This window comes from Anoplopoma fimbria, chromosome 4, assembly GCF_027596085.1.
Source record: "Anoplopoma fimbria isolate UVic2021 breed Golden Eagle Sablefish chromosome 4, Afim_UVic_2022, whole genome shotgun sequence".
Lineage (NCBI taxonomy): Eukaryota > Metazoa > Chordata > Actinopteri > Perciformes > Anoplopomatidae > Anoplopoma > Anoplopoma fimbria.
Genome location: NC_072452.1, coordinates 18,022,460 through 18,045,059, shown reverse-complemented (window position 1 = coordinate 18,045,059; position 22,600 = coordinate 18,022,460). Strand labels below are relative to the sequence as shown.

Genomic DNA, 22,600 nt, shown 5'->3' with positions numbered 1-22,600 from the left:
ATACATATAAAGATAATTTCACAATTTAGACCCTTTGTTTTAGTAAGTAAAGACAGTGATTAATGATTATATTAACTATGATATAGGTAGTATGGATAGAAGATAACATGCATATTTTATGCAGTTATGTTCTATAGATCCAAATGGGAAACAAAATTGCTTAATGGCATTCACCGAGCATCCTGAGTTTCAGATGCTCAAACCTGCAGAGCATAACCTGGCTTATGACTAGATACTTGTTAGCTTTTTATTCCTACTAGTTTAAGAAACTTCTAGTAATTGGGAGCTGTAGAAAAAGACAAAGTTATAAAACGGATTAAGATTTATTATTTGAAAGTAGCTTAGAATAGGAGAATGTAAAATAAGAGTTTCTTACTGATTAAAAGAGCTAGATAAAGGCTTGGGCAAGCCGCTTTACCTGTTAAACATATTTCATTAGCTTGCAGCGGTTTGTGTCTATGTGTGTGCATGTGCTATCACTGCAGGGCATTGCAGATCCTGCTGGAATGTATTAGGGGTAATGAGACTAGAGAGGAGGTTAGGATTTTTTAAATTCTAAAGTCGATGAAAGGGCAGTCCACTTTCTACCTCAAAGTTAAAAAATATTTTGTGTATGGCTGGGGAAAATCTACTTTGACTTATGGGACATGTTCACTCCACAAAAAACAGAAATACTTTTAGAATATATTCCATAGCACTTCTCCTTAGGCACTATAACACAATTTACTGTGTTGGTTATGTAACACATTTACATTTTTGTCCAAATTTCTACAATAAATGTCGTAAGAGAATACACCAGTGTGAAAAGTGTGCTTCTTGAAGTGTTGTAGGAAATGTGTTTACCACAGAGCAGTGAATAAAGCAAACAGGAGAAAGCAGATCAGCTGTTAGAGAGGTGATATTGATGACAAGGAAACATCACATCATCTCGGCACAAACCAAGGGTGCTTTTTTTTCCTGAGTAGCCAAGTCTGTTAAATATCTATTCTTTGTTTTTTTCACCTTCTACAGTCTACCCATCCCTCCTGGCACCACCCCAAATATTTCTGGTGTCAGGATGATGACTTGGTGTCTAGAGGGCATGTTCTCAGTCTTCTCAATCCATTCATGTGAATGGCAGGGTCCCCTTGTCTGGATCCTTCTTCTCTCTTTATTCTAATACCCATCGGAAACCAACTTTTCATCCCCACTGATCAAAGTGCACACAACACATAACACAACACTCCCTGAAGGATTCCAGAGTTGCATATCTCTAAAAGAGGCATCCACCCAAGAAAATAAATTATTCTCTCAAGCAAATAGCTGCATATGAATATTTTATTACTGATTTAAACTTTCCTGCTATGGATAAGGGGAGGGAACTGAGTGGGATAAAGTGTTATGCTGTTGAAGTGTGTGTGGGGGGGGGGCTGGTTATAAGTTAATGTATTCATATAAAAACAATCCTTTAATCACCATATTCTTCAGATATTATTTATAGTTTTTGGCTCCTCAGCTATGCTGACAGAAAGGCTAATCCCATCTGCTTGCAGAGCACAAGGAATCAATGGTTGTTTCTACTTGAATGTTTTTATTTTCTTACTCTGTGAAAATTACTGAGCTAGCTCCTTTGCAGCATCCTCCTCAGCTTTTTATTTTTTTGTCAGTGAAGGAATTTTGAGGAGATGTCTACTAGTTATTTATCTTTGACAAAGTCGACCTACATCAACCAGCACTGATTTGTTCCAAATGGCAAATCTAATGAATATTATGACTTCTTGGCAGCTAATGTTTTAGGGAAGAGCCCTGAATTTAACTTCTTGATATGCCTGGTGTGCCTCAGACTTTCATTTCAATATTGAGTTGTTTGACTCAGACAGAACATGTTCGCTAACTTCTGTCTTTGTTGCATTGCCCTGTGTAATGCATTCACAGCACAAAGCATCCGCAGTATTAAAGAATTCCATTGCAATACAGTCACCTTAAATTGCTTTTACTAAAAAGCTAGGGCTTAATGCACCCGACCGACATGAGCATTTGAGTAAACGCATTGACAGACAGTCCTCACAGAACTGAATGTAACTGATAAGAGAATCCATTAACTCTATTTTCCTTCTGTTTCATCTCTCTTTCTCTCCCCTCTCCCGTTCCATTCTCTTTTTTTTTTCTGCGGCCAATGAAATAATATTTGATTTCAGTAAATGGAGACAGTATTCGAAAAGTCCAACAATTTGTTAATTTAATGCTGCTGCCATATTCTGAAATAGAGTATGAGTGAAATGCAATCGCAGGGTCTGTATGTGTAATCCTGACCAGGAGCATTGGGGATGAGGATTTTTCCATTAATGAGTTATCAAAGCGTAGCAGATGGGCTGGGATGAGCTAACAGTCTTCCTTGTTAATTGAGTGACTGTCTAATAAGACCAAAAGACCCAGACCCGGTTCCCAAAAGTAGCAAGATAGAGCATCTATGAGATTAGAATGATGATTTATGTGTGTGTGTGTGTGTGTGTCTCCGGTTGTATCCGTCCACTTTGGGGCCCATTTGATATTTTTAAAGCTTACTAATTCCTTCACAATATGACAAATTATCATAATCATGCTAATAATGCTGAAGATGATGCTCTGGCAGTGCCACTCTCCCCACCTTCTTGCTGATTCACTGTCATTATTTTCTCTTACACTAGCATGACACATAAAAATCATTGCACCAGATTTTGGAGGTCACCTATCAATATGGGAATACATCCATACCGCAGAGCAGAAGTCTCACAATCTGTAACCTATAACTTCTTGAAGCCACCCCCCTCACACACACACACACACACACACACACACACACACAGACACACACACACACCCTTGCACACAGTGTAACAGATGGCTAATAAACACATTTGCTGCTTAAAGCCCAGACGCTGTAGTGTTTGTAAAATTCCAATGAGATATAGCAATGACACTCTCTGTGTGAGATCACTGGTGCAACTGAGCAGTTGGAAATACTCATTGCTCCCTCATTGGACTTGTATACATGGGAAGGGAGCTGTGCTGTGGGAGATGTATTGTGTTGTGCAGGGTCAAGGAAGAGCAGCAAATACATTGTATGAATTATTTAAAGAACAGACCCCAAAAAGGAAAATGCTGCATGGCCTTTGTTGGTAGATTGGACCTGTGGGTTGCACAACATTCAGTTTTCCAGCCAGTTATAGATATAGGAGTACTTATAATCTCCATCTTAGACACACCGGAGGCCATGAGAAGAAATGAGTGTATGTCACACTCATGGCCTCTGGTGTGTGTAAGATGGACAGGCTTTTAGGCTCATAAAGCCTCAACCCCAGCTGGCATTAAGGTGCTTTTATGTGAAACCACACTTTTGGGGGGGTCTTTTCAAGAAGATTCTTACTCTACATTAACATACCCCCCTGAGCAATATGTATACAATACTTGCACCACATTTTCCAACTTAAGACCGGAGGGGTTCAGGGCACAAAGCCAGTCATAAACGTGGCCTGTGGACTGAAGGGTTCAGTGTTTTTTTAAGGATTAATATGTAGAATAAAGGCCACAAAGGACACTGGTAGATAATCATGGGGGAAAATCTTGTGACCTTTTGGTTTAGTTTTTTTGCCGAAAATATGTGCCTGTGTTTGTCCATGCGAGTTTCATCTTCATTCATTTTGTTAGAAAAAATAACTATTCATAAGAATTTGATTATTTAGTTATCAAACAAAATCTTCCATTTTTTGATTTGTAGCCAGTGGGTCTAAGTAATTTTGTATTTTCTTCCCAATATCTCTTACACTCAAAGCAAAAATATCAGCCTCAGTAACTAAGAAACATTAATAATACCAGTCATCATCAGTCCGAAGATACTTACTTATGACACTTATGCAAGTTGCATTCCTGAAGACGGCCATTCAATGTGGTCAATATTACTGGAAAAGCTTGTAAGTGATCCTTGTGTCCAAGGACAAAGGGTGTCGTATGCTGTCCAGTTTGTAAAGCCCTCTGATGAACATTTTTGATATGCGATATTGGGCTATACAAATATTATTGAATTGAATTGAATGAATGAAACTCCAGGGTAAATGGAATTGCATTCATATAACACTTTCTCGTCTTTGCACTGATGGCAGTGGCTGGCATTCAAGATGCCAACCAGACCATCAGGATCACATCTAAATGTTTATTCACACAGACACTCAAACACAACGATGGCAATGCCTTCAGGTGAAATTGTGGGGTTCAGTATCTTTCCCAATGACACTTCCACTTGTGAACTGTAGGAGCTGTGGATCAAGTCGCTGAATAACAAGATAATTCATACAACTTTTTTGGATTTCTTATGTGGAATAAAAAATTGGGGTGCTTAATGATGTCATGTTTCAAGACTGCAGAAGTTAATAATTCTTGGGTAGACTGTGGGAATTAATGAGTATTATACATTTATATGGTGTTTATCTCAATTAGAAGTTCAAAGTACACAGTAGATGGTTTTCACTTGAATAAATAATAAAGCTCGCATTGGGTGGTACTGTAACTATAGTAATGATCGTAAACAAGGGACAGATGACTCAGTTTGAGGGACTAAAATAACTTGTTTCCATGGTCACCTAAATTCATATTGTAAATATTGTATTTTGATCATTAGTGGATGAGAGTACTCAAGAGACAAAATGAAATCCATTTTTCTTTTTTTTTTTAAATATTTTTCAACAATCAGAATATTTGAGAGAAACCAGATCTTTTGTATTTTGTTCAGATAAGTTTTAAATCTGGTTCTCTGCACTGAAGATTATTTATCCCGTGAGGATTGTTTATCTCTCGTATGTCCTCCTACAGTATACAGTGTTGGCAAGAAAATGAGACCTGATACAATCAGTTGTTGCCAACGGCAAAATCGAGGCCGTCAAAGAGAATGGTAAAAGGGAAAAATAAGAGATCAGTGAAAACATATTTGTTGCTATGGCAATTAGTAGTGCTGTGTGATTATAGCAACATAATTACGTTGCATAATCATGTTTACAGTCAGAATTAGTTGTTTGTTTAAAATAAGTTTAGCCGGCAGGATTGTATTTGTAATCTGCATAATTTATCATCCAATTGATGCTGTAGATGCTGAGCAATGCAGTGATATTACTTACAAAATGACCCGACTCCTGTCAGTGGATGAGGACAGTAATCAATTTGATTTGTGCTGCCAGTGCTGGCTGCCCATCACTTGAACAAAGTAAACTTTGAGTTAACAATTTTGTCGCTGAATATACAGCCCAGCTCTCATCCACTCTAATTCAAAAGAGCAGCAAAGTGCACCCAGTCGATAGCCCTGATAGACTGAAGCTGCATCGTTTACACAACCTCGATGTGGTGATAAAATCTAGGTTGATTCTGAGTGTTCACCGACAGCTTACGAAGCAAAACGTCCCTTATGTTCTGGTAATGCACATAATACAAAAACACATTCAGGCCCTGTTATTATTCTGCTCTCTCTCTCTCTCTATTTCTCTTTCTCTCTTTCTCTCTCTCTCTCTCTCTCTCTTTCATTGCCCTTGTCATCCAACAAGGAGACAGTGACAATGAGGGCTTGTGTCCTTGGACATGGAGCAAAGCTCTGCTATTGACTGGCATCATGAGCTGCTCTTTCCTTGTTCCTTCCCCACAATCCCTGTAATCCCTCTGTCTTAGCTGCCAACACGGCACACACATCAGGACCACAGGGGCATTAGATGGGGGGGCCTACTGTCGCCACTTATTATATCAGTGCACAGACAGGGCCATGCCTTCACTTACCAACACACACACACACACACACACACATATGCATATATAAGGGGGGATATCACAGATGAGCAGAATCACAAAGATGCCCATGGACAGCATAGGCATACAGGCTTATATGCATGGAAAATTACCTCTCACACACATAACACCTATGATGGGTCCTGTCAAGGACTCTGCCACGGGCCTGGGATGAGAGAACATTTTGTTGTTTCCAAAGGTCATACGGTTGCATCTTACTCTCTGCTGGCACAAGAACAAACTGACACATTTGTAAAGGCTGAATCCGTAGCGTTGATTATCTATCTTTCTCTGACTCCTTCCTGACATTTCAGCCAGTCACGAAGGAGGAGGGAGGAGGATGATATCTCTGTCTCTGTCCTCAGAGACTGGGACACTGCTGCTGCTCTTTTCTCATGCAATGGCTCCCCCATATTGTCAAAGGAAATATCCTAGCATGGTACTTGTGTATGATGATCATCTAGCCTTTTTTTTAGAGCTATATTGATGTATTATTGACAGCAAATCAGCCCCGGGTGTTATTGAAAATATGTAAACCAGTGAAGAAGCCTTGCAGACAAATATGCTTGTGTTAAAAGGAATGATATATTGTTTATTCCAGCAGCTTATCTCTAACTATCAAACCCCTTCTCTGAAAAATAATTTGCCGATGGCATGCAGCCGCTTCTGAACACTATACAGTAGCGAAGACACTAAAAGAGTGGGGGTGGCAGGAGACAGATTCTGATTATATCTGTCTGGGTCTGTGTGTGACTGTCTGTGTGAATGTCTGTGTGTGTGTCTGTCTGTGTGTGTGTCTGTGTGTGTTGTGTGTGTGTGTGTGTGTGTGTGTGTGTGTGTGTGTGTGTGTGTGTGTGTGTGTGTGTGTGTGTGTGTGTGCCTCATCAGGAAGCAGTGAAGGAGAACCACAAGAAGAGGGAGATGGAGGAGAAGATCAAGAGAGCCAAGCTGGCGAAGGAGAAAGCAGAGCGGGAGAAGCAGGAGCGGCAGCAGAAGAAGAAGCAGCTGATTGACATGAACAAAGGTACGCCACCACAGAGACAGAGACAGGGAGGCAGGTGGGGAGTTAGGACGAGGAGAACAGGAGGATAGAAAAGGGCGTTTCATGGAATTGTACTTCACACAGATTTGAACTCTGAAGGAAGACGATAATGTGGAGGAATGGGGGGGGAGTCATCTTTTTCAGCTGTGAAGGAATCTCATCCTTACTCCCATAGCCGATACAATGCTTCCAAACAACAGACAGATTATGCTACTTTTAGCTATTTTTTTCTTTTATGTGCCATGGTACATTTGCCCACATAGAAAGAAACATTCTCTCCTGCAATTATATGCATATGCATTTCTAAAGATTAAACACAACAACTATTCGTGTATTATTATTCAGTAATAGTACTAGTTATTGGAATGTAGTCATCTATTATTACAAGGACTTTGTTTGAGTCCTCTAGAACTGGCAGTAGCAGGCAATATGTAGGTCACATTTAAAGAAGCCATGGTTGCCTTATGAAAGAGGCTGAAAAGTGGCTCCAGATTGCACTTCCAACACGATCATGCTGTTGTTATTCGTTTCTTATCACTGGTCATGTGCAAGCAACACAACAAATAAAATTATCATTCCTCCAGTCTCAGACTATTTGCCAGCAGCGTGGAGCATTTATTGTTGTTGGAATTACTCTATTGTCCTCCAGCGACGCCAGTAAACCATGTATTGATCAGTGTAAGTTGCAGTTGTTCAGACATGAAAAATTAGAGCAACAGAGCTGGACGCCTGTGTCTAGTTATACCAATGACATTGAGAAGGAATTTCAAGCCTGAAGGGGCTTTGCAAGTAGTGAGTGTGGTCTTTTGTGCAATTTTTTGACAAACAGGCTGGGATTTCCACAATTCACCAGCTTCTAAATGTCAGCCTCAGCCAAGGACCTCTCTGTAGCTCAGTCACATGGGGAAATGTGACAAAACAGTCTTCCGTATGCCACAAACTCTCCCGGATAATTGATGCATGCTAAAGCTTTTTTTTTTGTTCTTCCTTTTTTTTTACCCTGAGCAGTGACCTCTTTGAAAGCTTCACTTTTAATAATCCAACGTGGCTGAGCCGAAGGAGTCTGTCTACCCCTCTCTCTCATGCTGGCTAACCAGATGGAGAACGGTAGAGAAGTAGGTATGATATTAAATATTTCTACCAGAGCAGATTTTGATCTCAGTCTCTGAATGCCATAATATGACTTGCATGAATAAAACATGAGGATGACATGGACAACGTTGCCTGCAGCCTTGGAGATAGTGGGGATTGTCCTCCACGCCAACGCCTTGCTCGTTGGACTGTCGCGATCACAATGACCTTGGCAGTCATGAAATACACACTTTTGAATTCAAATTGGTGCAAAAAACCCAAGCTACCTTTTTACACCATCAAGGTCCTTACCTGCATTGACTACACTTCTTCATTACACCTTGAATAGTTCCCATTCTGTGTACTAACTTGTCTCTAATGCAATCGGAGAAAGGACAATCAGATGCAGAGCTCTTTAAATGGATGCTGTGAATGGAAATCTGAACTTGAGCCAGAAGCAGGATGGAGGTTACAGCAGCTTGGTATTCCGCTCTTGTGTTGTCTCTCGGTTTCTCTTTAAGCTGTTTGGTTGGAGCACACATAGCAGGATATTCAGTGTTTTCTTGTTGCACATCTTTCTTTTCTCTGCCTCTACTCCTCTCCAGTTGACAGCCTTGGCTTGAGAGTCTTGGCTCTTCTCTCCCTTTCTGTTCTAAAATTCTATGTGTGCTTCAGATATTTTGAGTTAGTTATTTGAGGAGCCTTTTCACATCAATATTTCATGCCGAGCATCAGCCGTGTTTTCTGTGAAGGTTGATGAAAATAAGGTAGTGTTCGCCACAAAGAGGCTTTTTTTAATTCCTCTTCACATTAATTTATTATGTCCAAACATTTTCACATTCATTTTGCATTTTAAAGGTTGAAAGGCTAATTGGTGCACTGAAATAAATCTCCAGTTTTGATCCTAACCTTGGTTTCAGACGGACAGACAGACAGACAGATAAGATTGGTGACCTGAATGTAGTACATTTTTATTTTTTGTATGTTTACAAATCCATGAGAATTAACAGATGGAGTAAACATATGGCCATTGTATTATAAGAATTAAGTACAGGTCAGTGTCTCTTTATTTGGATTTACTGATTTACTCATTTAAATGCTAAGACTTTCAGATGGATCATACTATTGTGTTTGTTGCAATTTAAAGAGGCTATTTTTGAGAAGGGATAGATTGAATGTCATTTCACAAATTGCGACCTAATCCTCTTCACTTGCAAATGATTAACAATGAAATGCATATTTAATGAGAGTTTAATTAATTTAACTTCTGCCAGGATGGCCACCAGGGTGGGGGAGGGAAAACAGACAAATGCTTTTAGGAAACTGAAAAAAAAAGAAAAAGATTTTTCACCTATTTCCCAGTTGATAAAACTTGACATTATACCGTCTGTAAGTGCATTGATTCGTGCAGTTTTTCAACAAGCATGATTGATAGATAAGACAAGTGCAGAGCTTAACATGTTTTCATTGTGAAGTATTAGAAATCCTAACGTAGGAAATTGCTTATGAAATCATTACCCGCTCACCCCATTTGTTTTAATTTGCTCTAAGTGGATTTCCATATTCTCTTGAACTGACCAGATGTTCAACATTTACCAAATCGCTTAACTTCACTGGGAATAACTGTGGAACACTGCAGAATAAACCCAAACGAATGCTTCCGTTTAAAGCTGGTTTAGAATGGTGGTTCATCACAGCTGGACTTTTTTTTTTTTTCATGGCGACATATGAAACAATGTTGCAAGCAGCATGCCGAGTGTGTCAGGAGTCGGGGCATGGAAGTGCATCTGGACTTTGTTTCTCCAAGGCATTTGTGAGGAGTAGCAGGCCCCTCTGGTCGCCTACTCGGCTGGCATCACCGGGGTCAGTGCCCCCGTCTGGGGCAAGTGTCTGCACCCACATGTCAACTGTGTACCCCAGTCAAATCCACTAAGCTTTGAACAGAGCCGGAAAGCGCACATGCCGCTTTGAGCACAATGCAGCTTGGCACAAGGCACACAGAAATAAACAAACAACAAGGACAAAAAAAGTTATTTGAACATTTTATTTAGTCCAGGCAATTTGCCGATATACTGTACCACAAAGAAATAGTGAGGAACTTTGTGTTTAACATGTTTACTGTCATCTTTTCTCAGGCCTACTTTATACAGTATGGTTTTCAGTATGTGAAAAGTTGTCGTAGCTTGTGTCACAGCCTACTTCACCATATAAACCTCTGAAAAACATTGTTATTGCCAACCTGAGGAATATCAAGTTTAGGAGCATATTGGTTGTAGCCTGCGAGTTTTACAACACCTTTTATGGGTGCACCAACTGTCTGCTATCTTACGTGACTACACACATTAAATGTAATCCAACTGGATTTATGTATTAAAGTAAATTGTTTTTCTTACTAATCTTTGCTCTTTAAATATAATTATTTGATTAGAAAACAAACTTGTTCAACAAACAATGTAAAAATAATTATTAAAATGGTCCTAGACAGTAATATTGTAACCTTAAAAACACATTAATAGGCTCCACAGATGTTGCTTTTATGACTAAGTTTTACCTGCAAAGTGATAATTTTTCACTGAAGGAGTTAGAGCCCACTCAGCCGCTTCAATCCATTCTTGCAACAGCTTGCAGACACCGACAGAATGCAGACACATACAGAGAAGGAACTCTGAGGGAATATTAAAGTGGAAAAATTGGTTCTGTCAAGTTGTTAATATAACTATTGAACCAACATCATTATCATATTTAATGCAGTTGTCTTTGTTCACACAACAGCTGGAAGTTGTGTATACTGATATTTAAAAATGACTGAGCCCATTTGTAGAACACGTTGATCTTATTATAGTCAACATCTCAAAGCGACACAGCCACAGATATTAACAAAATGTCCAATAATTTAAGACACTGCTTGTAGTGTATGGTTTATTGGTCATTATGAGTTAAATGGTCTTATATTTCCATTTCAATTTATTTTACAGTTATTTTGCGCTTCCTTTTACTCTCCAAAAGCTTTTTTTGTGCTGGGAATAGTTGTCTAGGTGTTTTTTATGTTCAGCAAGGCCTGCTGGGATGAGGTCTCCATGTCTCTATGATTCTCTGCAGAGAGCAGTCGCCATGTTGACAATGATGGGCCTGCAGCTTCTATTTATGCATCCTCCTTGTCAACCTTTCACACGCTGAGGATGAACTAGGGTTTGTTTACATAAATAAAAGTTGGCTCATCTTAAAAAAGCATTCCGTTTAATGAATACAACCAAAATAAGTAAATGTAGGCTACATTTCGTTGTTTGTATGTTTTAACATATCAGCCATATTCAGACTTTTAAATGTGCATCTAAGAAGATTCACGCATAACATTTGCAAGGTAATAAACCTTTACGATCCACGTCCACACAAACTAGCATTCAACTGTTTGTACAGGCTAATTGAGTTCATTTAGATCACCTGTATTGATCTTTGAAGCTAGAATGTCCTCACCACAGTGTGTTATCTCTTTTTTCTGTGTTTTCCCCTTGTCTATGCATTTTCCTGAAAGACAGTTATGGATGTATTGTTTTTCTTTTGTTTACTAAAGCACATTTTCCAAATTCAAGTGTCCATTAGTGTGGCGTGCTAAACTAAATTGACATATTTCCATGCAGTTGTCTGACTGGCTGTGGCTGGCAGAGCCCTGTCAGCAATGAGAGTGGCAGAGATGTGGATTGATGGCTTTGTGTGACACTGACAGCTGCCGGAAGGCCAGTCCATACCTGCGTCGCAGCCATGCCAGCTAGGTGATCATAGACAAGCGCTGACAGGCCGCAGTGGGGTGGACAGGGTTAGCTCTCTAAGTTTGCATAGTGTCTCCGCAGCACAGTCGACATGGCAAACAATATCACCAGGGGAGATAGCCTTACAGCGACGTGAAGGTCAGAAACTTATGGAGATAAAATAAATGTTTCCTAGAAGGCTCACCATTCCTCAGCTTAGCTTTGGAAATGAATCCGGTATTAGGAAGCTAAAGCTGACCTTCATGTTCGCTACAGAATATAACAAACAAGGACAGACCTTTCCAGAATGTAATGATGATTTATGGCAAAATGCCTCCGAATTTGCTGCCTGTTTATTCCCTTAAGTGTCGTTTATTTGTCATGCCACTGATGGCTTTCATGCCTGGTTATATATTTGTAGTATCTGATGAGTTATAAAAATGAAGGATCCTTCGCTAAATCTGCATATGGATGTTGCAGCAGTGGAAAGCCAAACTCAAAATTGCAAATTGCTTTTTTTTCTTTGCGCTCGCATTTGAGCTGTCGATCCAGAGCGCAGGATGTGCGAGGCACGCTCTGGAACTCCTGAGTATAGATTGGTGAATTCCATCGTTACCTTGAAAGATGGGAACAAGGGCACCAGGATTATCTGCTGTCATACACCCATTCTAATAAATAACAGCATATTAGATTGTGCTATATCTCCGTTCGAACTCGGAATCTGCCCCAAGGCGATGATGCTGCACAGAATATGGCTCACTGCATCTCAACTAAGAGCAAGCAGCGTGAATACAAACATGCAGAAAAAACAGAATTAGTCATAAACAAATGATATGCAAGCATTAAAAACATCTGATTGACTCCAAAATGCCATGTTGTAAGTGAAGGTAAAACAATAAGATACTCATCCAATACTCATCCTCCCATATTGTACCATTTCCAATGCATTTCCATAAATATATATCAGCATGAAGAAGAAAACAAGCCTGGCTTCATAGGAAGCCTTTTAATATTCTATGATAAATACCATAGTTCATTAGCAATTAAAGGCCACACCAGGGAATAGTCTCTCTCACATTTTGTCTTTCTGCCTCTTGCTGTAATTTATCAAACTGAATATGTATTTTTATTTCTTGTTTTAAATCTTGTGGCACACTCTTAGTATCGAGAGAAAGAGAGAGAACACTAAGGAAATTGCACCAGAAAGCTTTAATCACTTTTATCTTTTATCTTTAACTTAATTTAGTTCAGGTCACAATCAAGGAAGTGAGACATGCATCAGATATCTCTTTCCTGTTTGTTTTCCCTCTTATTCCAGTCTGTGGGTCTCTCTGTCTGTGTCTCACACTCACTATACTCATCCCGCCATGTTCTGTTCTCTCATCCCATTGCTTTCGGAAATCTTCTTCTTCTTCTTGGAGAACTAAACTCTGGCGCAGTTGAATCTCGTTAATTTGTGGGTGGTTCAAGAGTCAGATCATTTCCCCCTCCCAGATCTGGACCTCACCAGTCACTTTACATTCAATCATACCTAATTACTTTCACTACAAAGACCATCAAATCCTGTTGTCAAACCCATTTAGCTTCCCCAGACAACACCGCCTTTCACTGATGCAAACAGCCCACGTGTTTGGTTCAGATGTTATCTTGATCTGGATTCCCAAGCTCTGCATCCTCATTCTAAATGTGCCACTCATGTAAAATGGATAAACTTCGCTGCTCTGTATGGATGAAACCCAAAATATTTTATAGTATCTCAATATACTTCTACATGCCAAAGACTCTTTAACATCCCTGTCATTTTAATAACCTGATTCATTTAAGTGAACCTGGTACTATATGAACAGTCATCATCAGTAAAGTTATGATGCCTTGCCGTATACTGTGATCAGACCCTGTGATGTTGGTAAGCACTAATAGATCAGGGCTGTTCTGGTCCATACGCCAGAGCTGGACTGTAAAAGCTCTTAAAAGGTTTGAGGTTCATCCAAACTGCAATAGAAATGGCCGTCACCTGCACCTCTTCATCTAACCAGCTCACTTCACCGCCGAAAGACAAAGCACTGAAAAAGTCTATCACTGAGCAGACCATAACTAACCTTGAGGATTAAAATTATACTACACCTCCATAATGATTTTATATTGATTACTCAATGAGTAAAAGTGGATTTGAACGAATGTTTGGAAACAGCTTTGCTGTTGTTAAAGACAGCCCCCATTTTTTTCAATTCAAGATTTTTCTATGTTTTTCGATTCTTCATTCAACATGGAAACGTGGGAAATCCAAAGTTTTCTTCAATAATTAAAGTATCACTGATATACAAATGGTAATTTTGTTGGTGTCACTGGAATTCCAAAACCAGAGCGACTCTTACATTACACGGGGAGAACATATGTGCTAGAAGGTGAAGATGATAAGCCTTCTGAAAATGTTGCCTTACCACACATTTCTATCATTTATCATACAGTGAGCAGACATCAGCGTTTTAACCCCTGCTGTGAGACCACAGTGAGAATTTACACAGTTCAGGGTTTACCATATTGCAGCTAAATTTGGCAGTACCAAGCCTATGGAGAAAAATGAGAAAAGTGTCAATATTGGTCTACTCTGCTTTGACGACTGTGGCTACCGTGGTCCTGCTGGCACCCTGACATGTTGACCCCATGTGGCTTAGAGAAAGTGTGTCAACTTAACATCTGTCACTGCCGTGTTGGAGCTCTCCCTTGTGTGTTGGTGGAGTTACTGGGCAGACTGGCCAGAAGCAGTGGAAAAATGGTGAGCGCAATATGGTAACTGGGGGGGCCCGCAGGCAGTAGAAGTAAATTATAGCCGAAGAAGCGGAGTGGGGTGACTGCTACATTGAAGCCCCCCCTTCCCCATCTCCCATCCTCCCCTCCCTACTGTTTCTCACTTGGGGCCTGGCAGCATCCATCCAGATGGAGGGTTTATTTTTGTTTTTGTTTGTTTACTTATTCATGCATCCAGCTATTCGGGGCATCACAGGGGCTTTCGTTCCACCACAGAATGCAAATCGCCACGGCGGATAATCCACTTTCATCTCTCCCTTGTCGACATCCAACTTCTCTCCACGTATCCCCCAGTCTCACGCAGTCAGGACATCTCTTTCTTTCAGGGTATGGGATCAGGCCTGCAGTGACCAGGCCAGCCTAGCTTCAACACTCGTCTCTACTTCATGCATGTGAAACGCAATATACCTCTAACCTCCCACCCACATCTCCTGTCTTTGAGACATTCTGCCTTCTCCACACTTTCCCCTTCCTCTCCTCCTACTGACCCTGGCGCCACAAAGGGGCTCATATCAAGAGGAAAGTAGAAGCTACACTGCAATTCCCCCTTGGAATGGAGGGTTGTGGTAGATCTCCTAATTGAGTTAGGGAGGACATGAGTGGGTTTGCCCATCAAGTTGTTACAGTAGAACAATTCAGATGAATCAGCAAGCAAATCTGTCTTTTTTATTAGCCATCTTAGACTTCCGTTCCTCTTTTTCCTCCTCTCTGTTTCACTGAAGTAGCTTAGTAAACATGCACACACACACCCACAAATTAAGGACTGCGGACTGTCTGAAAAGTTTCTCAGGTAATTGTGTCAAAGCTTTTTGCAGAGTTGATGGTTGGACTGCAGGGAGATGGGAAAAAAAAGGGGGAGACTGAAAAACAAGGGAAAGACATCTAACAGGTGCATGACTGCTGTCCTTTGGGCACTTGAGTTCTCTATGCTTTCTGTGGCAATACGGTCTCTGTCGGCCCGAGCCTTAGGAGCTGCTGGGACTGCAGGTAAGAGGGCGAAGGGCCAACCAGTAGGAGAGTAGACAGCAGAGCGGTAAGAGCATGGGGATATTGAGTAATCAGGTGGTTGTGTATGTCTAGGTGGCTGAGCCCGGTTTTAAGATGTGGAAGTAACACAAAACCAGGTGCAATAAAAGTGAGAGTAGAGAGAGGGAGACAAGAAGAAAATAAAAAAAGTGTGGTTGTTGCCTCTCCACCTGGCCATAAAGCAGCCCCCCACACCCACCTCCCTCCACCGAGGCCTTTGTTTCACGGCTAATGGTCCAGGTTAATTGCACAGGTGACTCTCTGTGGGGGAACAGATGGGCTCAAATGTGTTCAAAAACAATCTGCAGCAAGCAAAAAAAAAAACTAGCAACGACTTGTTCCTCTCCTCTTGATTCTTCCTTTTCTCTCTAATCTTCTCTACTGGAGTCGTGGAGGGTGACCAGGGTGAGGTTAAACTCTCACTGTGTTCCTCTCTCACAGTGGTTTCAATTCATCAAGCACAAGGCCTTTAAGCACTCATTAGATCTCATTACAGTGCAAATTAGACTCAGGAATTGGCTACTGGAAGAGTGGATAGTAGTGGATAATAGACATATCTCCTATGTCCAATGTTCCTCATGTTAAACACTTTAATTTGTTTAAGGAGGAGCGTACTACGCCTGTATAGATTCAGAGAGTATATAGCTGTGATTGATTGGAATATGTGACGATGATAAATGTCATTATTTCTTATGCTTACACTGTTATTTATCTTTTCAATTAACATGCCACGGTTGCTACTAGTTTCACTCGTGGCATAAAATATGTCATAATTTGCCATTATATTAAAAACCCTTGTGTATCAGACAGAAGCTTTCATGAATTCTAAGAGTTTTTTGTCTCTCTTTCCCCCCTGAGTCATAAAGGCTGCTAGTAAGCCATCAGAAAAAGAGTTCTCTATCGATCTATACTGTGATTTTTTCCCCCTGCATAACATGCAGGAGATGACAGATAGCAAATTGAATTTATGAACAAGCTTTGTTGACACTGCTGCATAATTATAGGAATGCCATGATTTTGGTGTTTTAGAAAAAAGCCCAGCATTTAATTCAAGGACCTACAAGGTTTTCTTCTTGGGTGATTGAGTGAAAGGCTTTGTCACGTTTTCGAGGCGACAGCTGTTCTTTTACACTTACTATATTTTGATTGTTGTAGATGACTGATTGTAATTGGCAGACATAAACAAATAAGATGTCAGGTTTTGCATTATTTAGGCGTGTTTGTTTTAATCCTAATTGGTCCTTGGCTGTGGTTTGAGATCTTGCATGGGGGCTTCGATGATGCATTAGTTTTCTGGAAGACTTGGCTAGATTCCTGTGTCTCCTCTAACTGATCTTGCCATGAGCAGCTGTGAGTATAGGTCAGCCTGCTGACATTAGTTGGAGTGTGCTCTCTATCTTGCCTCCCTCCAACTATCTATCCATCCCTCACTGTCTTTGTTTGTCAAACACTCATTTGCGAGCTGCGAAATCTGTCCCATAAATTTAAATTACTTAAGTGGAACCAATAGTCTTACAAACACACAACATGCGGATCACTAAAAATGTATAGGCAGGTTTTTTATTCTAGGTGAGTGTCTGTGTGCCTGTGCTTGCATACTGCACTGTATGTTTTAGAAATAATTAAACATCACGGGGCTCAGGCCGTCAAGTAGCCAGGAAGGTGTTTTATGACCTTGTGTCTTGCCTCGCTCCACTAGTCCCTCTCAATAACCCACTCCACCGCACTGACTGGCGCACCACAAGGAAACCCTCTTCACTTTTCTCCCTAGCTGCCTTCTCTACTCTGTCTTTCTCTCTGTATTCTGCCTCCTCTCTAATGTTTTTCCTCGACATCTTTTCTTATATACCATATTACAATATCTACTTATTATTTTCCTATCCCTCCCTTTCCTCTCTTGCAACTGTTGACACTTGACTTTGTGTTTAGCTCCTGGGATTGGTGAATAGTACATTGCAGCCGCTTTCTTCCACTTTTACTGTAGGTACTTTTTTATCGTTTTAGGGAAAAACTAATCTGGTGTGTTACGTTTGTATGCCAATCCTGCTGAGAGCACATTGCTCTTGTTATCCCTCCTAATTAGAAAATGTGATAGTGCCGCTTGTAAATATATAGCAGAGTGAGCCAAACCCCAAGGCTCACTGTTACATTTGGCACCGCCACTGGGTCCACCTGATGTTCAGGTAAAGGAGGGGGGCGAAATGGGGGACTGGGGGTAGGCAGGGACCAAAGGGAAAGATATGGAATAGGTACACTGTCTCTCTCTGGGAGGTAGGGTTTCACCAAGCTTTATTTCTGCTCTTAAAGGTTTAACTGTTTAAGAAAGTACCTAAAAGTGCAAAAGCCGCAACCATGTTCCACACTTCCACAAGATTTAATAAGATCATTAAAGGACCCCGGGGCTGACTGTTGAGGTGCCCACTAAGGTGTTTCATCACTGGAAGGGTTTGTCAATGTCTTGGGTCTTAGCCCGTCTTAACCCATTTAGAAAGCAATTTCCTGTGAGCAGAGGGGATCTTTCCTCATGAGAAAGATCTTTGGGCATAAAAGGTTAGCTTTTCTGTAATTCCCCCTTCATGCAATCTACCACTGCTGCTAATGAGAAGTGGATGAATATTTGCCCGAGGTTTAACAGCTCAAAATAAGACAAGAGTAATTGCACGAACGTGGCAGAAATGTCTGCTAAAGTGGGCAATGTTACAATAAGTAAAGTTTGCTCTGAGGATTACTGGAATAAGTGTCTTCAAATAATATTCAGCTTTATTTCTTTGTCTACTAAAGGCTTAACCTTGTCTTTGTTATATATACACACAAATGCATATATATGTTAATAAGTCTGATGGCTCATTTGTGAATTTTTTTGCTAGGAGTAAGGCCTGCTCGAGTTTAAACTGTGGTCCAATAGGACACAGTTAATTGAGCACCGAGGAGTGACTGGGGAGTATGTTTCCCATTTTAGTCATTTTGGTTCTTTGTGTCTGCAGTCCTCCTGCTGAACCCCAGTCTACTAGGGCTCCCAAGTCCTGGCCATTACAAATGATGAATTGCGCTACAGTTAAGCTAGAAGTAGGACAAATTGATCAAAGTGTCAGGTGCCCCCTGTGATGTCCAGGTCTCCATGAAGAAGGCAGTGAAGAAGGGGCTGTCAAAAAGTTTCTGGTGCCAAGGTGGTTGTGGATAAATGTTTACCTGCCACTTAACACGTTCTACCTTCTGTCAGGCTCACAGTGTGTCCTTGCTAGCCTACATAAGAAGAAGTAGCTAACGATCTTGGGAGTTGATACAGTTATAGTAGCTGCAAGATGTTCACCATATTGTTCTTTAGGTCCAGAGCAGACAAAACCCATGCCCCCCTTTTAAACCAATGAGCGTGCTATCTGAGGTGTAGTGCTGCAATTTGAGATAAGCACTACTTGGCTCGGCTTTGGTTTTGTTCTGATAAAGCTGGTCTAATTAAGCTTGATTTAATCGGAATTGCTTTTAAGCACAGCACACAGCCGGTACAGATACTTTGATTTCAAAGTAGCCCTTGGGAAGGACTTGAGGAAGAAAGAGAAGGAATGAGATGGAGAGTAAAATTAGTGTGAGTACGAGTGAAGAGTTGCTTTTTTTAAAATTAGCATAAGACATGTTTCTATTCTTAGTTGTGCTGTCTTCTTTGACTAGCATGAATGATTGCAGGTTAGGTGGTTTGTTGCTGGAGGAGAAGGGGAAAACATGTGCAACATTGACTTTATCTGGTAATGTCAAAATATGCGCCATTTCCTTGAATGAATCGTGGAACCTTCCGTGTCAACGTGTTATGTTCATAAATTCAATTTGCCCGAGTGTCGTGTCTCTTTGAGCACACAGGAGTAACAAAAGATTGATCACCCCACCGTCTGGAAAAGTGCTGTGTGCTGAAAGTAGCAGTTGTCTCCACTTATTTTCCAATGTTTCCCTTCAGCCATCGCTGTAAGCCCAATAGAGAAACAAGATGCCTGGATCCTGATGGTAAACATTGGGGAAGAGCTAGTTCACTCATGTATGCAAAATAATTGATGACCAAGTCTCCAGCTCCACAATAAGTCACCCTAATGATCCTGGTTTAAAATAATGCCTGTTCTGGACCAGAATGATAAAAAGGGTGCCCCTCTGACTCATTAGTATTGGGGTGTAAAGATAGATGACCCAGATATAGAAGCTAAGCTTGTTTTTGAACCCTGTTTCCATCGAGCAGCATGCTGCATGTGCACAGTGTGGGCACATCTTGTCATGCTGTTGGCCTCATAGCACTTCAAGTATCTCCCACCTGTCTTTTCAGCCATGCTGGCTGACTCCAGTTCTCTCGTTTCATGGATCTACACGACAGCTGGAACGGTGGGCCGGGGGAATGTTTTTGGAAGGCCGGTCCTGGTGTCATTGACTGAACAATGATAGAGCGCCCGAGTATTGAGCGGCTCCACACTAAATCTTTGTAAAGAGCACTTAGCTCCCCTGCGTTAGCCACAGAAAGAATATCTGTCAATGACCATCAGTGGATGCTTTCATCCTGAGGCTCCGCTGCCTGTATTAGTTGCTAAGCTCAAAGTGTATTTTTCCTCCTCCCCAGCTGTTTACTGAAAAAAAGAACAGGCCTGAGTGACAGGCCTCTGTCTCAGTCCTATGCTCTATAAAAGGCTTGTTTATATCAAGCTCAGCTCTCTCTTGCTTTGATGTAAGGTGATTGTTCATGCACCTTTAGTTAGATGGAATCCATTGCTTCCATACCCGAATACCAAGAATTAGACTTTGAAGCAGTCATGTCTCTGTGTTTAATGCGTTCATGTACAGTTGTGTTAATGTATTTCCTTTAAACATCTTCGCCTCTGTTATCTGTTCTCTTACAGAAGGAGATGAAACTGGTGTGATGGATAGCTTAATGGAAGCTCTACAGTCCGGAGCAGCCTTCCGGGATCGGCGAAAACGCACACCCCGCAATGGTAAGTCAGCAAAAAACACTATTTATGTCCCAATTTATACTTTTTTGATATATCTGTCAGTTTCACCTGTCTGCAGATTCCGGTGTGTGTGTGTGTGTGTTTGTGTCCTTTTAATTGGTTTCAAGTATTTGTGACTGATACACACATAAAACACGAACAACTACAAGAACACATGCACTTCCAGAAATATGTCATAGAAACAAGCTCACGTGTGGCCCAGTGAAGGTCATGAGCGATTTATTGTCCCTTTGCCATTCATGAAGCACTTATTATAATGTAGTCATGCAGGGTGCAGTTGGACTGAGAGTGATTTAGTGTAATCCTGGTGTTTACACATTCCATTCTGCCATGTTGAATGGCGAGTACCCAGAGGAGCACCACCTAGTAGGGTCAATTCATATGCAAGTCAGAGTTCTGCAGAAGAGCTACGGTGATGCCTGATCCCCACACTGGCAATCATTGTTGAAAGAAAAGGGGGGCTGGAAATCAGAACTGACTGGATTGGATGGTTTTGCGGTAGAGGGACGCCACACTGTGAATCAAGCTGTAAGAATTAGCATTCATTTTTATTATATTTACATTTAGAAAATCTTGTAGAGTCATAATAACATAAATATAACTAATTAGATGGATTCCTATTAAGGCAGATTGACTTGCTTTGATTCATTTTTTTAGTTACTTAATTGATTCAAGTCATTTTAGATGAATCATCAATTTCTATAAGTAGCGGAATTATTATTATCAGAAGATATTCTCTGTTGGTTTACAATATATGGTGAATTTAAATTGATACAACACTCACATTTTGAAGTTGTTGACATATTCTATGCACTTTGATATGGTATGCATCACATGACTCTTATCTGTCATCTTTAATGACAAAATTGTCGCAAGTGTGTCAATACAACACACTTTTGTGTTGAATTACAACACATTTTATTTTATCCAAAATAAAATTGTGACTTAAAAACTCTTTTTGCCATGATTTTGGATTATAATCTAATTATATATTCATTACAACTACAACTATTTAAATAGACAATTATATTTAAATGTTAATCAAGGGAATTTCAGCACCTATAATACTGCTCATCAATAGAAATAACCAGCTCCATTTTTCACCTTTTTTATTCCATATGTCTGTGTTCGGTTTAATGTGAGCCTGTGTTTTTTGCCAGACTCTGGGAGTGGTTCATTCCTGCCAAATATCTGAGATGTGTCACTTCTGATGCCTTTTTCTCTTTCCCTTTTTCTCCATCCTTCCCCTTTTCTCTTCTCTTTTTCATTTTTTTTATTTTTTTTATTTAATCACCAACATTGTTACAGGTGATCAAAGCCCTTCGAGTCCATCCTCTCGGTGGCCGGGTGCTAACTATGGTAACAGAACCCTAGGTGTGTTTATTTAACTATCATTTAAATGCCGACCCAGCACCACCCCGCCTCCTGCTGCATAACTCACGCATCCTTCCTGTCAGAAAATTCACGCTGAGCTGGTCTACAACATGCAGAGTCCTGTGCTGGGTTACTGAATTTGACTTAACAAAGCATGAAAAGGTTTAATACGCAAAATTTACTCTATGTAAAATAGCAACCATGGAAACGTTAGCTGGATGACAAATTTGAATCAAAACCAAGCAAAACCTGCTTCTTATTAACACACACAGCTCACTGAAAAAATAAACATATTATATAGTAACTGTCACAGACGATATGATGTCTTGTGTTTATTAGAATAAGATCAAGTCAAACTATTCCAAGTATTATGGAAAGCTGAGTAGATGTCAACAACAGGGCAGGTCACATCAAATTTATAAGTCAGTTTATTCAAAGGACTACCAGCAGAAAAAAACATTTAATTTAAATAATGCAACATATTTCATGTCCAGTAATACATCTGTTTTGAGCATAGGCTCACATTAAAACTTGCAGCAGTAGAGAAGAAAACTCTGGACTGGGCTGAGCTTTTAATGTACTGCTTGTACTGCTGATTGACATGATGTAAATCTTACATTGAATACCTTTAAAATCCAATACAGTAAAGTACACTAGCATTGCAGTTGCCCTTGTGTTGGCCCCTTGATCTCAAATGCTTAATCTTGCAACACTAATTGGAGTCAGGCTACTTGAAGGAAATCATTTTTGATTCACTCGGCATAATTTCTGTC

At 40.4% G+C, this 22,600-nt stretch overlaps 1 protein-coding gene across 2 annotated transcripts in view; it reads left to right on the top strand.

The window, feature by feature from the left end:
- Nucleotides 1-22,600, top strand: part of diaph2 (diaphanous-related formin 2) — a 354,189-nt gene that overhangs the window by 291,684 nt on the left and 39,905 nt on the right. For both annotated transcript variants that reach the window (XM_054597377.1, XM_054597376.1), the window contains 2 exons: nucleotides 6,670-6,805; nucleotides 20,343-20,435. In XM_054597377.1, the coding sequence (XP_054453352.1) occupies nucleotides 6,670-6,805; nucleotides 20,343-20,435 (229 nt within the window). The remainder of the gene's footprint in view (nucleotides 1-6,669; nucleotides 6,806-20,342; nucleotides 20,436-22,600) is intronic.